The sequence below is a fragment of the Paralichthys olivaceus genome, chromosome 16, assembly GCF_024713975.1.
Source record: "Paralichthys olivaceus isolate ysfri-2021 chromosome 16, ASM2471397v2, whole genome shotgun sequence".
Lineage (NCBI taxonomy): Eukaryota > Metazoa > Chordata > Actinopteri > Pleuronectiformes > Paralichthyidae > Paralichthys > Paralichthys olivaceus.
Genome location: NC_091108.1, coordinates 2,398,881 through 2,416,099, shown reverse-complemented (window position 1 = coordinate 2,416,099; position 17,219 = coordinate 2,398,881). Strand labels below are relative to the sequence as shown.

Below are 17,219 nucleotides of genomic sequence, written 5' to 3'. Positions count from 1 at the left end.
AAAAATTCAGCTTTCTTCTCCTGCCCGGTGACTCAGACCTGTAGTGAATTTGTAATTTCCCTGCGACACTTTTATACCCACACATTAATCTCATCCTCCTCCAGCGCATCAGCCGCAAGGTGAGCGCACATGCATCCAAACCACATCAGAAGAACCTCAAGAACACACGCTTCCGTTCACAAATGTAGTTTTTATTTTCCTCCAGATACACAGAGCGGCGTCGCTCACTTCGAGTGAATCATCTCATAGAGGTCAGAAAAGAGACAGCGGTTATGATTACAGGTTTAATACAGCCACAGCACGGAGACGATGCCGAAGAAGAGACAAGCCTTCTGCAGGGAAGATGGTGCATTGAATTAAGATAGTTGAAAGGGTTTAAAAGTTTTTCACATCACTGTGATCAAACATATATATATCTCTGCTTTAATTCGTCGTGTCGATAGCTATTATTTCTACAGAGTAAGTGTGGATGTGTTTTGCTGAGCAGAGTCTTCGTCTTTATGTCCTCTTAACGGAACTGGAGAGGACTCACACGCAGACCGATCACATCCTTCCCGATCTCCGTCACCTAGAAAATAAAGTAAAATGAAAGTTTTTAACACAGTTTAAAGCCAATCTTTACAAATTTATGTTTTGATGAAACTGTCAGAAGTGTAAATTAAATTATATGTTTATAATCAACACCATAGTAAAGTACTGGACATGTTGTATTGGATTTCATTTGACTATACTGATGTACCGGATGTAAATTATGCATTCTCTTGATTTGAAAAGCCTTTTAGGTTGATTGTTAAGTTGTACATGGCCGTGCAGATCTACCTGAGTGACCCTGCAGATCTGGCCTTTGTACGTGGGACAGTAGCAGGCTCCAGACAGAGGACACTTCTCAACAGGGCGTCCACGGTACAGGGGGACAAACGATGCAGCGCACAGGTCAAATGGATTGTGGGGGTCGTAGTTCAACTGGTGTGCATCTGTCAGGGTCTTCTCGCATGCAGCCAAAATCTTGCGGGTCTGAATAGCAGGGAGAGAGTTAACGTTATGATAGAAGATTAAGAAACAGAATTGTGCTCCATGTAAAAAATAAAAACTTTAATATCAGTGCTTCTGTGGGAGTCGCACAACCAACCTGCTGCGCTACATCAGGCTTCGGCCCCAGCTCCAGCAGGCGGCGTGCAAAGCCAGCAGCTGTTTTGAAGTTACGCAGTTTGAAGAAGAGGTTCAGGGCCGTGCGCAACACCAGCACCATGTGGACAGGCTGGAGATTACAGTGGGTGAAATAAGCAGCCATCTGGAAGGGGAAAAAAAAAAAAACCTTGGTATAGGCCCGAAAACAAATGTATCACACTCACCGTGATGTAAACTTTGAGCCAAAACAAGTTATTGTCTGTCTCCAACAGCCCTGACTCCAGATTTTTACCTCACACAGCCTCTTCTGCTGCTCCAATGTGTCTTTCGGCAGCTTCTTCCTCTCAGTCTCCATAGTCAGACCCACGATGTATTCTCTGCAAATCGTGATCAGCTGTTGAGCCTGAAACACAATAACAAAGGTGACCCATGCACATTTAATACTGTAAATATTTTTTGATTATACAGAATGCAGGAGTATATATGAGCTACATCGTTATATTTAGCATTCTCGTGCTGTAGGAGCGGTCGATAGCCACAGACATCTGGACTGAACTGATTTAAAGTTGGCCTGGTCCTCACCTCTGCGATCTCCTGCTTGTTATCGACCACCAGCAGAGGGACCGACAACAGGATGACTCTAAAGCGCTCCACAGCTTCCTCAAACCGCCCAGAAGTGGTCAACTGGTAGCACTGCTGCAGGCGGGAGATGAGGTCCGAGAGGCGCAGGCCCACAGCAGGCAGACCTTGCTTTGCCCCACAGTCCTAAAAGATAAATAATTTGTATGATTGCTTATTAGATTCACAAAGAAAATGTTTTTTGGAAAAACAGAAAAGTACGTCCTCCCCCCACAGGCAAACATCTGCGTGTACCTTCCAGTTCCTCTGGGGGTGACTACGCAGGCAGGGCAGAGAGGGCAGCCCCAGGTAACAGTTGCGGCCCCTGGTTAGCGTCTGCATGAACAGAGACTTGTACGGGCCAAAGTTCACAACTCCGACCTGGTCGTGGAGCAGCTGTGGTCGAGAAGGGTGAACGGTTACTGTCAGTATGAAGTTTAAAAAGCTTATATATATCCAATCAGTGCATACATGTTTATTTAAAGAAGTAATAGAAAATAAAAAGCAAAACATCTGAAGTAATATATTGTGAACACACTCTCATGGCTGTTTCGAAAGAGCCAGCTAGGACGTGGTCCACTGGCAGCTGGGAGTTGTTGCACCACATCTGGGTCGGACTCGTGCCCTTGGTTGGCGGGACAAAGAAACCGTCTTCAGCTCCTCCGCCTCCACCAGCTTGCAAGTCCTGATGTTTGGAAACGAGAGAATGACAGTGGACTAAGACAATGACAACAAAGTGCTGAGCAGAGGTGAAATATATCAGTGTTTATCTGGTGTCTAGTTTTAACCCTGTTTTAATCCTGGAAGGATTTGTAATGATGAGGCTCCTCTCACCAGCTCTGGAGGAAGGTCCAGGTCTTCCTCCACCTCCCAGCCTCCTCCCTCCTCTTTCGCAATTCCATCCTCCCCTAATCCTTCCTGGGCGTCCATGAAGCCATCTGAGAGAGAGAGAGAGCGAGAGAGAGAGAGAATAAGGGAGGGAAAAATTAACAATGACAATACTGGTGACGCTCCAATCTGCCCACTGACAGATGCAGATAAATGTTACTTTAAATTGAATTTACCTTCATCCAGCTGAAGTTCAGCATCGTCTCCCCAGCCCTCTGCTCCTGAAGCATCCATGTCCAAATCGGCAGCCATCTGACCTGCCTTCCCTACAACAGGAAAAACAAACAAACACTGTTTTAACTTTTAAATCAACTGCTACATGTTTCCTCAACTTCCCTTCAAGTAGTTCCTATTTATTTTTGACTAAAGATGGAAAACATTTCTCACTGCTGTGTATTAGGTAAGCAGTTAACTGAAACCTGTCACAACTGATCAGTTCTCTTTATTAAAATGAACATAGTTTGCTGTTTATACAGGTACTTATATACACGCGTATCGTGAATATATACAGTTTATCTATATTTGCATCTGTCAAGGCTGATGACGACCCACCTTTCGATGCAATGGCTCCCTCAAAGAAGCCCTTTGACACAGTGAGCAGAGGCCAGTTGGTGTCCAGAGGGTTGATGGGTGGAGGAGGCTGCAGCAGCTGTGCATTTGGATCAACCTCAGGCACCTACAAGACAAAATCCACCATCATTACACAACCAAAATGGTGGATTAATACAATAACATGAGAGGGATTCTATTGTCAGAGGCTGTGGTGAGGAAGTAAAAGTCAGTCAGCTTGTTATGCGTGTCCACATGATGTGAATGAAAGTACAGGGAATGTTTCCCCAACACACCGTCTCCTTTTCTGGGTCAAAGGTCTCCTTCAGTGATTCAGCTTCTTCATCCAGCCCATGTGTGGCTGCAGTCAGGTAAGCCAGAGACTCTGCACGCAACAAATGCACAAAATCAGTGTTGGCTCTTTGTTCATTAGTTAAAACTTATTTAAAAAATGATATTTTGGAAGCAGTACTGAAAGGTGAGCACATTATTGATGTGGCAAAATATTTATTTCTTATGTTTCTCTTAAACACAAGCATGAAAACAGGGTGCTTGTCATTGGTCACATGGCAGCAGGCAACACTGAGTCGACAGAGAGATAATCAAGGTTCAATGCACAAGATTATGATAATAGACTGAATATAGTTTATGGTGACAGGTGAACTCACTCTGTCCACAGTTCTTCAGGATGCGGACCCTCTCACTGACGTCTCCCAGGTAAAGCGCCGCCTGGTAGTGGCCGCTCATGTCCTTTCTGATCTCAGCTACACATGAAGAGAACACAGATATTAGCAATATGAACGAATCAGACACTCGAAATCCTTCTCTACAGTCTCCACCGCTCACCGATCTTCATCATCTTGCGCAGCTTGGCCAGGTTGCCAGTGAGGAGGTACAGGAAGGTGAGCTTGTCAAAGTTCTTGGTCCTCTGGTAGCACATTTCCACGACCTGGTGGTGACCCTGCAGCAGCGCTGCCTCGCCCAGACGCTCCCAACAGCTGCGCTCATCCAGGGCCTTGGCGGCCTCCAACGCCACCTGGAGGTATGGAGTAAAAAAAATGAATGAAGAAAGCTAAGAGTAGAGGGAGAACACAAACTTAGAGAGTAACAATTTAATTCAGAAAAGGTTAATTAAACAGTTTCTCTGGCAGCAACCTACCTCGATGTTGCCACACTCCAGAGCCAAACTAAAACGTGTCTTCTCATCTTTGACAAAGTGCAGTGCCACCTCAGGGTAGCCCTTCTTCTGCAGATAGGCAATGATGGACTGACCCACCAGCTTGGCGTTACGCACCATGTGGAGCACCTGGACAAACGATGTTAGGATTTTATCAGAACCAGTATTTTGGAATAAAATCGTGGCCAGTTACAATAGTTAAAAAGGTAAACAGTGGTTTAGTACCTCATCCTTTCACACAAACAACAATCACCACTGACCCACCTCATCATATTTGCGGTTGACCAGGGCCAGTTTGAAGCGGTACTCTGTGGGGTCAATGGTGAGGACACGTGGTCGACACTCCCTGTCCAGGCAGTAAACGCTGTTTCCTCTCACACGGGTCACGTAGATGGGCAGGTCCAGAGTCCTGATGATGCCATGATCACTGCAGGAAAATATTATAAACACATAAAACATCTGCGGTGGGATTTTCCATCATGACAGTTAAATGGTTGGAAATATGATTATGTCAAGTGCAGTGCGTGACAACAGCCTTTCTCAACAGCACATACCCAGAGGTGAGGGCATATTTGATGTGGTTGGAGGTGGTGTAGATGAAGACTCCGCTCTCGTCCCAGGCTCCGCTCTTCACTCGGATGTTCTCGTGAATGTTGCAGAGACTTTCCCACTTACGGTTGCAGATCATGATGGCTGCAGGATGAAAAGAGACAAAGGAGATTTACCCTCAAACATTGTGTTGGTTTTTCATGAATTTTAAAATCTTCTGAGAACTGGCATTAGTTATCTTAGTGTGTTTGAACGAGTAGCACCACTTTGTCCCACATTGTAAAATACTAAAGTCACTTAAAGAGAGCAGAAATCCTTGTGTCTGGAGTTACAAAATGTTTTTTTTACTTCATGCCCGTGGTTATTCTAAGTTTGTCCGAACAGGTCTCATGTCTCAGTGAGTTAGAAATGTTCCAGAGGCTCAGCCGTGGCATCACAAACCAGATAAAGATGTTGTGTCTCTCTGATAAGTTTCCCTGTCTGCACGAGCTGATATTCATCTTATCTACTCACCATGTTTGGCGAGCAGAGCCACGTGGCTGGTGTCGGCACTCCACACCACGTACTTGACCTTGGCGATCTTGACGGTGGCCAGAGAGCGTTTCTGCTGCACATCGAACAGAGTGACGCCATCGGCATCGCGCAGCAGCAGCGAGCCCGTTCCTGCGTAGAAGATTTCCTCGCAGCTTGGAACCTGGACTTTCTTCACGATTTCATTCTTCAGGTTCTTAATCAGAAGCTGCAACGGAGAGAGGGTTCCACAAAGAGTGAAATAAAAATACCAATGAAGAGCTTCCATTTCAAAACGCTACACTTAGCAAACCTGTAACTGGACTTACAGAGTGCATTCGGTCCAGGACGGCAAATCGGTTCCTGGCCACCCAGACTGCTGTCAGACCAGACGACCTCTTCCCCTCCGGTGCTAAGAAAATACAGAGTGTATGTTATTTTACTGTGCGTTCCATCCACATCTTGAATGATGAGTCAATGACAAATTTGAGGAAAAACATTTCCGACTGAATATGTTTCATTACCATCGGGGTTCTGAGAATCACTTTCTTTGGGAATAGAGTACAGGTCGTATGTGCTGTTCTCCAGATTGGTCGCCCTCTGCAGGAGGTACAGAGCATTACATTTAACACATGGACATATACATCCATATGATGCGTAAAGTAAGTGATAAGTGTGTTTTTGATTGAGAGGTACTTACATTGCAGAGCAGGACAGCGTTCTCAGCTGGGTTGTAAGACATGCTGAACACTGGGAACTTAGACCCACTACAACAAAATGCATAAAACACAACATGTTAGAAAACACTTTGAACGAAACCTCTCAGAATGAGAGGGATGAGACGGTTTCACTGGATGTGAGAAACACCAGACAGCACCTACCTGCGCAGCTGCATGACAGCAGTGTCTTTGCTGCTGTTGAAGTCCAGCTGGCGGAGGAAACGATCCTTGACGTAGTACAGCATGTTCCCGTGCACGGCGTATGCTGGACGCTCGCGCTCCAGCTTGAACACAATCATTCCGCTGTCATGACCTCAAGGACACAAAAACAGACCCTCTTTGAGCGACACGTCCACATATGTAATACCTAAAAAAGTACTCATGTGTTAACCCATTGCTGTTAATAAATAGTCTTTACAATACTACAGTGAAATACATCCATTTTCCTTTATTTGAATGTTTATGATTTTCAAACCAGTGTCACCACTCACCAGCGGCAAACAGATTGAGGTTTGGGTGAGCACCCAGCACCCAGAAGCGATCATGGTCCCGACGGAAGGTCTGCACTCCAGTTCTCTTGGACATGTCCCACACCCTGATGCTCTTGTCCTCAGAGTTGGACAGGATGAGCTCCTGGCGCGGGTGGAAGACGGCACAGGACACATTGTTGTAGTGACCGCGGCATGTATCCAGCTCCCATGCCTTGGATTCTGAACCGGGGGAGACACGGAGACATTAGAGAAGATAAAGGACGTTAAGTAAGACAAGAGAATGTAAACAACTAAATCCCAAAAAAAAGTGATGGAAGTATTTTTGTTTTAATGGATGAAGGCAGATGTTTTTTCGTGGACAAGGGTCTTAAAGTAACAACACTCACCGTTCATTCTCCAGATCTTGACCTGCCTGTCGTCAGCTCCAGACACAATGAGAGGCATGGTGGGGTGGAAGGCTGCCCAGTTGACTCCCCTGTCGTGGCCCTGAACATGAACACACAATCTCAACTCACAAAAATCCATCACCAGTGCTGGAAATCAGGATGAAGGACTGAACACTTAACACTAACTGTCCTCTCTGGGAAAACATTATACCTGAATAAAAACAAACTATTTTGAATGTGTATCAAAGGTACAGAAGATTTACAGTATAGATTCCATAAGTTCACCCCTTTTCAATTTCCTGTGCAAAGACGGAAGTGTATCTGTGCTTGGTTGTGTCCAGCTTCCCCATTGCTTTCAACTATTAAAACCCAGACCTGGCAATGAAGTTTAATTTCCTTAGACTGGTCATTTCTCCATCTTGCAGAGTAAAAGCTCAGGACTAACAAACACACAGAAAACCATGATGTAATTAAGAGAACTGCCCATTTAAAATAAATGAATCCCAGTTCATGGTATTTTCCGTGAACTGGACTGAAACTTGGTAGGCAGTGACCAATTGGAAAATGCCTTTATGCTACTGGAAAGGATTAACTTAATGTCTCATGAGAGGCTTTTTATTGCAGCTGCAGGCAGAAGATTATTACAATAAAGTAGTATTTTAATAACACCATCAATTTCATCATCCCTGAACATTTCTGGGCATAAATAAATTCAGTTTAACAGGTTTCCACTGAGCTCACCTGTTAACCTGTCACCGGTTAAACATTCACATAAAGGACAACATCTCGTCATCCCTTTACTAAGTAACTAAAACCATACATGTGAAAGTTTCTGCTTACCTCAAGGACATGCTTGACAACGGCATCCGAGGCACCGAACAAGTCAACACCAGAGATGCCTCGCACATCCGTCTCCACAGCACCAGGAGACAGGTTCTTCTTCCTCAGACCTGGAACCAACATTCACAGCACCACGTGCAAAGGGGGGAGGGGGAGCATATTCATTTTAGACAATCCAAGTCAACAATCAAATATGAAGTAATATCACGGAAGCAGTGAAAATACAGAGAGTGATTTTAAAAGGAGGGAGAACTGCTGGACTACTGAACACACACAGGGTGGAAAAACACCAACACATCCTCTGCTTTCTCAGCCCCTGCCAACTTGGGTCTGGAAACAATCACGGTTGTAGCAGAACTGCTGATTGGGTTAATGAATCACTGGCATACAGAAGAAAAATCACAATTACTCATGATTTGATTGGATAGCAGATCAAGATTCACTGATTACCTCCCAGTAACAAATTGATCAGGGGGGAAAAAAACGATTGAGAAAACACAGCTTGCGTTTTCAGGATTCCTGCCCGTTAAATCAATGTGGTGAACAGATAGCTCAGCAGTAGAGAGAAATGACACGGGGGGGAAGGAATGACACTAGGAACCCATGTGCAGGTGTGGATGTTTCCAGGGAGAGCATGGGATAAGGAGGACGCAAGGAGTGCAAGTGGACTTTGGTTGATGAGGGTGGGGTTGTGGTTGGGTGGGTGGGTGGTGGTGGCTGCCGTTGTAAAGGCGTGCTCTGATGGGGCGATGGATGTCAGAAATATGAGTTTGGAGTTTAGAGGCTCGTGCATGTTTCTGTCGGGATGATTGAGTCACATGCAGAGTTAGATTACAGCTAAAAATAGAGGGAAGTTAACAATATGATGAATAACGCTTCAAGAAATATAAAAAAATATATATTTCATATTTCATGTTAGGTTTTCCGTGCATTGAGTGCCAGGAGAAGTAGAGCATTTTAACATCTGTACTGAGATTAAGTCTGTAAAAGATGCACTTCCAAACCAGTTAGTAACGATGGTGGTTATTTTTCTTGATGCAATGTAGTAAAAACGACAGTATGGAAAGCAATACGAGTTTCTGATAAGTAGAGTATGAGAGCAAAGTCACAAGCTAAATGGAGGTTGTTCCTAGAGCGAGGTTGGTTAAACATGAGAACTGCACATCATGTTCTAGTTCATAAAAATGCTATGGAGGGATGCAATCATGCTCAATGGTAGAAACTGTAAAAGCAAAGAGATCCCAGGAGGTGAGGAGACAGTTACAGATTCACATTGTTCGGAAGAATTTGAGGGGTGATGCCAGCCAGTTAATGATTTGGTTAGTGAGTAGACAAGCAGACGAAAGGGCAAGAAACATCAAGAACAAAAAAAATCAGAGCATGCAGAGGCACAGAAACACTTCTCCCATTTTCTATTTGTGACTTTTCTTTTTAAATATGTCTGCCACCTTTCAGATTTCTTCACAGTTTCTTCATTCAGGATGCTCATTTCCAGTGGCTAGTATTTCATTAACAAATACCACACTGTAAATATCTTCATTAAAACTATGTCCCTGTCTGTCCTGACAGGAGAAGTGTTTCTGCAAATAGCCCACAGAGATTTGTCCTCTACAAGTTGGAGAGGCAGAAGAGGTGGTCCAGGACTTGATATTCGTCCTGTTCCAGCTTCTTCTTTGTCCTCCCTACCACTCGCTACCTCCACCCCCACCCCTCTTCCAAAACCCAGCCCGCCATCCTCTTGTCCACCGTCCCAGAGCCCTCACCGGAGATATCCCACACTCGCACGGTCTGGTCCAGACTGGCTGACACCACCAGGTCCTCGGATGGATGGAACTGGGCGCACATCACATAGTGATTATGGCCGGTCAGCACACTGTGGATAAAGAGCAAAGACAAGGTTTTAGAACAGAAGTTACCTTGATGTTTTGCTTCTGGGATAATCAAACATGATCAGTAAAATGCTTTCACTTAAAACCTGTAAACTGCTTAGTGAGTTTATTTGATACTTCACATGAAACACAGTAATACAGACATGGCCCAAAGTAATACCAATTTCAATAATAGAAAAATAAAAGTGTGCCTGACCAGACACAGGTCCTGGACTGCCAGTTCCAGATGCGTATAGTCTGGTCATCCGACGCACTTAGAATCCAGGGGTACTCCTACAGAAAGTGAAAAAGGTTAATTAATTAAATCATTGAAGATTGTTTTTTGACATGAGCAACAAGATATTGAGTCTTTGTCACCCTGGTCCTTGACATAGATAGAAAACATGTATTTACAGTGAAAGAATAACTCACATGGTGGAAGAAGGTGGTTCTGATGTAGTCCAGGTGTCCAAGGAGGGTGAAGAGACAGCGTCTCAGCTTGTAGTTCCAAACCTGGTCAAAGCAGGAATATGTACTCATGTGTATACATAACAATTCTATAGAAAATTCCTGTGATAGATGTTTGAATCCAAGCTGTAGCTGCCTTTAGTTATTAGGTCAGATCCGTCACGTAGCTGCACCAGCTGAGTGTTTGCAGATGTTTACTTTCATGCCTCATTGTTTGTACAAGTTATCTCCTACTTTGATAAATTCTGTAACCTTTTTCTGTCTAGTCACTATTTATGTTTATAATTTGTTTGGCTATAACTTGAAGATAGAATTTAACAATTTCCTGATATTTTGGACTATTCACATTCTTCAGACTGAACTATTGATGTGAATAAAATCATTTCTGCCCCTCTGACTGGAACTGAGACTCCTGAGTGTATACGTATGGGAGTCCGAGTGAACGGCACAGGAGTGGACGCACACAAACAACATTTTGGTGCAGAATGACTTTGCAGGAAACACATGTTGTGCGTAAACCTTGCAGCTTCGTTGCATTTGTGTTCGGTGACAGCAGCCTCACCTTAATTTTGTAATCGTCTCCTCCAGACACAAACAGAGGCTGCTGTTTGTGGAAATCAATTCCTCTGACGGGCCCTGTGAGAGGAGACACGTCAGTTCAAACCACACATCTGATGAAAACCACAGCCTGGATTTATTTGATAGATATTGTTCCTCGTTGATCTTTTTACCATCATGCTCATCGAACTTGTCGATCAGGGTGCACATCCGATAATCCCACAGCTGGATGACTCCGTTGTGCAAACTTGCAAGAACCCATGGTCTTTTAGGATGGAAGCTCAGACCTGCAATGTAAAACATGTGATCTTTAGCTTCACTTATAAACAGGCCAGCTGAGAGGTCACCTACACCCGATAAAAAGCAAGGGAACCATGTTAACTAGTGAAGTTTGGCTAGGTTTGCTACGTTAGCTAGGCTATACAGCTAATTTTATATTCAGGTGGGGTCAACATATCTACATGTGAACACAAGACGTAATATATATATATAATATAAATAAAGAGTCTTTTAAAAACAACATTTATCCATTGACACACTCTTGTTAAAGTTAATTAAAAAAACAACCTGAGCCCGGATAACGACAGCTAGCTCCCGTTAGCTGCTATGCTAACTACAGCAGGTGAGGCTCTTACCTTTAACTCGGGCCGACTTCGTTTCAAACTTGGTCAACATCGTCGCGACGCGGCCGCTCTTTTAATTCTCCGCTAAAATATGAGTCCACACCGCGCAGAGGCTGGATGAAGCTGTCCGGGATGAGGTGAAGTCACTCGGCCCCGTCGCCTTCGACCATTTAGCCGATCCTGCTTCTTCTTCTTCTTCCTGACACGTCGTCCGTTCTGTCTTCCGGTTGTGAACAATAAAGTTGTGAAGTGAAAGATGTGACGCAGAAAGCGCCACGCCGGCTGAGCATAGAAACACAACACATAGACCGGAGCTCCACGGGGCACACGGGCAGTGATTCATCTAAGATGAGTATTTCTATATCTTCATTCCATTTCTACAGCTGATTCCTGTATCGACTATTGTCATTACGAAACCTGAGGTGCATGATGGGAAATAAAACCAAGTACTGAGGTCTGAGTTAGAGAAATAGAAACATAAACATAAATGAATATAAATACAATGAAATAAGAAAAATAGAATCTCAAACTAAACAAGGACAAAAACAAAGAACAACAGATTCAAAAGGTGCAAATGAGTATTTATAAATGGGAGTGTAAATATTACTGCATATGAAAATAGTATAAGTACTTCATCTGATTATGATAATTGATTTTAATTGCACTCAGCATGTACACATGCTGTTTAACGCATTTGTCCTGTTGCTCTGATGTTCTGGTCTTAAATTCATACAGTTGAAATGTCAACTTTATTTATCCAGCACATTTCCTTGTTTGACCCAGGAGCTTTACAAAGTATAATGTATAAGAAGAAAACAACAATACACAATATATCATTATACTGATGATAAAAGAAGGCCAAAGAGAAGAGGTGTGCTGAGTCGAGGGAGCGACTTGGCAAACTTAACTTAAAACTTCAATATTGAATTGTTTAATCCACTGTTCAACATTAGTATCATATTTTAAATGTGTACATAAAACCTCCTCAGCCACACGTAGGCCAGTGAAAGGTAGACTAATTCAAATGGAGTGAAATGGAGGCATAAAACTGAATAATTCATTACAGCAAAAGTACCTGAATACATATTCTTCCTCTCACATCCACTGATAATAATTCACAACAGAATTTAAGTTGATATATATCATTTTATTTTATATATTTACAAAACAAAACAAAGTCAAATGGCAGGTTGTTTTTGTGAACCGTTGCTTTGGGGATGTTTGTGTCATCCCTGAGAGTTGAATAGGTTGCACCCCCACCTCTTCATGATGAAAACCACAGGCCTCCACAGCAGCCTCCCCCTAAACCGTGTTTGATGTACATCTGATCACACCTCAGTGCACGGCTGGCTGAATCCTTTCACAGTAGTACCCCTTTATTATACAGTTATTGACGAGCTGATGGTCGTGTGAGTTCCAGACCTCTCTGTAGTGACAGCGGTAAACTTTTGTCCACTGGCAATAGCGGCTGGTGAAAAGTGGCCTCTGGACTGAACGGACCCACCAACCACCGCTGCAATGTGCCAACAGGCTGTTGATGCCCTAACACATGTTCATTTGATTTTTATTACTATGCCTGTCAGTTTTTTCAGCAAAGAACATTTTGTACTATACACGTGGAGGGAACCGAGGACATGCACAGTGTTGGTAAACACTCCTGAACACCACTCAAGTGTTTTTCTTTCCAAGCAGGGACCCCATACCAAAGAAAACACCACTCTGCACATTAAAAACACCGGGAAACACGAGGGAAGCACTTTGCACAGTAACTCTACACTATAATTATCACTGTAACCACAGCAAAGGCATCCGGCAATCAACATCTCAATCATTTCAAACCAATACCTGGAAGTGGGGACTAATATTCAGAGGATGAGTGTTGTTAAATTAGTTGGCTGAATCAAAGAAAGTGCTGCAAACTTCTCAAATGGTGTTCAATCCTCACTAGTCATGTTAATTCTTTAAATAATTAACAAATGTACAGTTGTGTTTTCTCATTTCTTCACATGTTAATAAATCGTTAACTCGTTAATTCAAATCCTGTACAGCCTGACGAGAGATTAAAGTGTGATACCAAGTTAAATTAAATAGCAGCGAATGACGACTAACTTGTTGTAAACCTATGACTTTAAAACTATCATGTGAAGTGTTCCGCTTGATGGATTCATTTGACTATGCAACTAAATTAATAAATTAAAGTCATTCTGCAAAGGCACAGTTTATACCTGCGAGGTGGTGTGATAGATTTTACCATGAGGTTAAACTGTTTGTAAAAACAAATATAGAAAAACAGGCAGTGGTATTTTGTTTTTAAAGGAATGCAGGTAAAATTCACTATGAATGTAGCAACCGATGAAAAACTAATGCAGAGATGTTAAAATGTTCTCAGTTGTGTGCTCCTTGAGAAGAACGTGTGTGCAGTGCTCCTGTTGGTTCTCTCCCGTGCCTCCTCCTGTTGTTTCTGCGATCCACACACCTTCTACTTGAGGGAGTAGAGTCGACAGTCTGGTCACACTCCTGCCTGACCACTGTTTTACACTCGGTCGTCTCATCTTCATTGCTGACACACACACACACACAGACTGACCCTTTTGGCACCAGTGCTTCTGATGGACGGCACCACGACCTGCTCACATGATGGAGCACTGCTCTGCCGCCCCGGCCCCGGCTCCTCCGGGGAGGACGAGTGACTCCATGTCAAAGTTAAATCCAGGAGGCTGGAGGGGAAAAGGAAGAGAGACAACACATTCATGTCTTAATAAATGTTGCAAATTGTCAATACTCTAAAACTAAATACATTTATCGACGGTCAAGTTTCCTATTATGTACATACTAATAGATACTTATTCAATATTTCTGTGTGATGAAGGCAATAAAGGGAAATAGAGTTAATGGCAATTTGAGATTTTTCTGTGTCATTCTTTTCACCTTTGCAGTTTAGTAGCTTTATTTATTCTCTATTTAATTTTCTGGATTAATTGAAAACAAAAATACCTTTAAAATCATTTTATCCACGAGAAGTTTCTGAATTAATTTTTTTAAATCAACATCAAGATAAAAAAAAACTCTTTATCAAGAAATAAAGAGTTCATAAAGAAAAACACGAGCAGAAATGGTTTGAGTTGGACACAAAATAAATTGTTTTACTTACCGCATCACCTGCCAGTTCTTTGGGTGGCTGGCCCAGGTCTTGCAGCTGTAAAACCAAATATATATTATCTACGATGCATTTAATTTCTATTCACTATAAGTTAAGATCCCCGGCAGATGTAACAAGTACAATAGTAGCTTGTTAATAAAGATATCTTCATCATGCAAATAATGTTTCTGTTACTATAACGGTCAAATGCAGATTCACAATGTAAATAATCAAGAAAGAAAAGACTAAAGACACTGTAATAAACCTAGACACAGATCACTTCTCTACCTTTTGCATCAGGTCCATGATGCTCTCAAACGTCCCCTCTTTATCTTCCGCCCCCTCTTCCTCCTTCTCAAACCGCTTACAGATCTCTCCCATAATTTGGGCCTGCTGCTCATAGCGCTGGTAGTCCTCTGCACTGAGACTCGGCTTGTTGGCATCCAACCACTCTGGGTACTGTGAGGTTGAGTGAAAGTTATTACAACTCTGACAAGGACAGAGAAGATACGGTAACTTCTACTGAAATGAATAATACCTTGGTAGTGATCTCTTTGAGAGATGGATAAAGCACTTCCTTAGAGAGCAGATTTTGCATGATGGACTGCATGATGGGCAGAATGTTCCCGTCATCATTGCCTCCTTCGCTACTCTCATCCAATCCAAGACCTTCCAGAGCTTTGACAAGATCGTCTCCAGCCAGTCCTGTTGACTACAAGAAACCAAATACAACACGGTTGGAAACTTGATTTAATTATGACACTGAACAGTTTCAAAACAATTCTGACTTGACCACCCACCTGCAGGTTGTCTGCATTTTTGGCCAGGCCACGGAGGGTGTCTTTAAGACAAGAGGTGAATTCTTGTTGGGAGGCAGTGTCACAGCCTTAATAAAACATACAGGCAACATTTAGGCTATGTAAGTAGGAGACATATCAAAAACCACAAAAACAATTCAAAGTGAAGACCTTACCAACTTTGCCTGCAGCCTCTGACAGTTTGTGGAAGTGCTGCAGTAACTCTGGCTCCTCCTGGGCCAGCTCACTCATGGCCTTCTCCCACTCATCCTTGGCTTGAGAAGCCATTTCTCCCTCAAAGAGAGTCTCAAAGAGCTTGCAGTCCTCAAGGAGGGGTGGCTACACAGGGAAACAGTACAAATTAATTCACGAGCAGTGACTAAATGACAAGAGGATGGAGAAGATGTAGTCAAAGAAAAGCAAGTATGTGATAATTTAGTTTTCAGACCTTCTCTGCACCACTTTTAGCTGAAGCGGAAGCAGCTGCAGGTTCAGGGGCCGCAGGGGCCGGTGTCTTGTCAAAGTCATCCAATGCACCTGAAAGACAGAGACACGACATGAGATTGTGTCAATGTTACCTTGTGACAAGCTACGTAGCTGATAGCTAGTTCCTAGCTCTGTTCTGGATCATGTGGTTGTTGATCACTCACTCGCTCTGGTTTGTTGAAAGAAGAGAAGAGTTTGTAGCAGGAGCGTGTGTGTATAATTATTGCACATGTGTGTGTATAGTTATTGCACATGTGAGTATAGTTATTGCACATGTGTGTGTATAGTTATTGCACATGTGAGTATAGTTATTGCACATGTATGTATAGTTATTGCACATGTGAGTATAGTTATTGCACATGTATGTATAGTTATTGCACTTGTGAGTATAGTTATTGCACATGTGTGTGTATAGTTATTGCACATGTGAGTATAGTTATTGCACATGTGTGTGTATAGTTATTGCACATGTATGTATAGTTATTGCACATGTGAGTATAGTTATTGCACATGTATGTATAGTTATTGCACATGTGAGTATAGTTATTGCACATGTATGTATAGTTATTGCACATGTGAGTATAGTTATTGCACATGTGTGTGTATAGTTATTGCACATGTGAGTATAGTTATTGCACATGTATGTATAGTTATTGCACATGTGTGTGTATAGTTATTGCACATGTGTGTGTATAGTTATTGCACATGTGTGTGTATCAGTTGTTTCACATTTCTCGTCACAAAGCGCAAACAGGCAGGACAACAGATGTTGTTAGTCACGAGTTGACTGAATGTTGACGACATTAAATGCACAAACAAAGCTCGTCAGCACAAACACGAGCCCAGAAACACTCGTTGGGTTTTAGTGTCACTGACACAAACTCTTCCTGTCATCCACTTCATTACACTCAAGGACAACGACATCGTGTTGAAACCTTCTCTCTCTGGCTCTGGGTCGGTTCTCAGTGAGCTCACATGATGAACACAGAGCAGTCATCACAACAACACCTCCAGCTCGAGCTGCTCTGTGAGGATTGGCGTCATATTGTCAATATCTGGGACAGAAGCCAGAGGTCCCAGCGAGCACACGAGCTAACCTCGCACAGAAACAAGGAGAAACGAGGGAACCAGAGCCACAGAGCCCGGTATCAACCCGGGACCACCCGGACTGATGTCGGCTACACGTAAATACTTAGTGTCGTGTCTTACTGTCCAGTAACTCGTCCAGTTCTGTGTCGTGTCCAGAGGACGGCTCTCCTGCTCCGGACGCCATGATGTTCTCCAAACACCCACTGTTTCCGTAAAGTGAAGAAAAATGTCGCGGACACTTGTCCTGCAGGAAAGTGGACTAACCAACCGGCGAGCTCCTATTGGTAGTCAGACGCGGATCCCCGCCCACGTATCAAGCATCGACCAATCAAAACC

General features: G+C 43.2%; 2 protein-coding genes across 2 annotated transcripts; both read right to left on the bottom strand.

The window, feature by feature from the left end:
* Nucleotides 1–170: 170 nt before the first annotated feature.
* Nucleotides 171–11,611, bottom strand: copa (COPI coat complex subunit alpha). Its single transcript, XM_020108185.2, has 30 exons — nt 11,385–11,611; nt 10,923–11,036; nt 10,754–10,827; nt 10,156–10,236; nt 9,941–10,017; nt 9,619–9,728; nt 7,856–7,965; nt 7,016–7,115; nt 6,630–6,848; nt 6,301–6,451; nt 6,120–6,186; nt 5,944–6,019; nt 5,749–5,831; nt 5,423–5,648; nt 4,915–5,053; nt 4,625–4,787; nt 4,343–4,489; nt 4,030–4,219; nt 3,852–3,947; nt 3,480–3,568; nt 3,187–3,310; nt 2,811–2,900; nt 2,581–2,684; nt 2,285–2,431; nt 2,002–2,142; nt 1,711–1,893; nt 1,421–1,531; nt 1,130–1,291; nt 820–1,014; nt 171–568 (listed from the first exon to the last, which is right to left on the bottom strand). The coding sequence occupies exons 1-30, from the start codon at nt 11,422–11,424 to the stop codon at nt 509–511; spliced, it is 3,669 nt and encodes a 1,222-aa protein (XP_019963744.1). The 5' UTR covers nt 11,425–11,611; the 3' UTR covers nt 171–508.
* Nucleotides 11,612–12,498: 887 nt separating this feature from the next.
* pex19 (peroxisomal biogenesis factor 19) lies at nt 12,499–17,160 on the bottom strand. The gene is made up of 8 exons (XM_020108186.2): nt 17,004–17,160; nt 15,757–15,845; nt 15,485–15,647; nt 15,312–15,397; nt 15,050–15,223; nt 14,800–14,970; nt 14,524–14,568; nt 12,499–14,089 (listed from the first exon to the last, which is right to left on the bottom strand). The coding sequence occupies exons 1-8, from the start codon at nt 17,065–17,067 to the stop codon at nt 14,003–14,005; spliced, it is 879 nt and encodes a 292-aa protein (XP_019963745.1). The 5' UTR covers nt 17,068–17,160; the 3' UTR covers nt 12,499–14,002.
* Between the last annotated feature and the right edge of the window lie 59 nt (nt 17,161–17,219).

What these genes read in the sequence shown, in the direction of transcription:
- copa (XM_020108185.2), bottom strand. Translation starts at nt 11,424, where the DNA reads ATGTTGACCAAGTTTGAAACGAAGTCGGCCCGAGTTAAAG. An exon ending in ACGCTGTCCTGCTCTGCAAT is followed by an intron (nt 6,020 to 6,119) that starts GTAAGTACCTCT and finishes TACCTCCTGCAG; the next exon opens with AGGGCGACCAATCTGGAGAA. An exon ending in GCGCAAGATGATGAAGATCG is followed by an intron (nt 3,948 to 4,029) that starts GTGAGCGGTGGA and finishes CTTCATGTGTAG; the next exon opens with CTGAGATCAGAAAGGACATG.
- pex19 (XM_020108186.2), bottom strand. Translation starts at nt 17,067, where the DNA reads ATGGCGTCCGGAGCAGGAGAGCCGTCCTCTGGACACGACACAGAACTG. An exon ending in ACTGGACGAGTTACTGGACA is followed by an intron (nt 15,846 to 17,003) that starts GTAAGACACGAC and finishes TCTGTCTTTCAG; the next exon opens with GTGCATTGGATGACTTTGAC. An exon ending in AAGAACTGGCAGGTGATGCG is followed by an intron (nt 14,090 to 14,523) that starts GTAAGTAAAACA and finishes TTTCCCCTCCAG; the next exon opens with CCTCCTGGATTTAACTTTGA.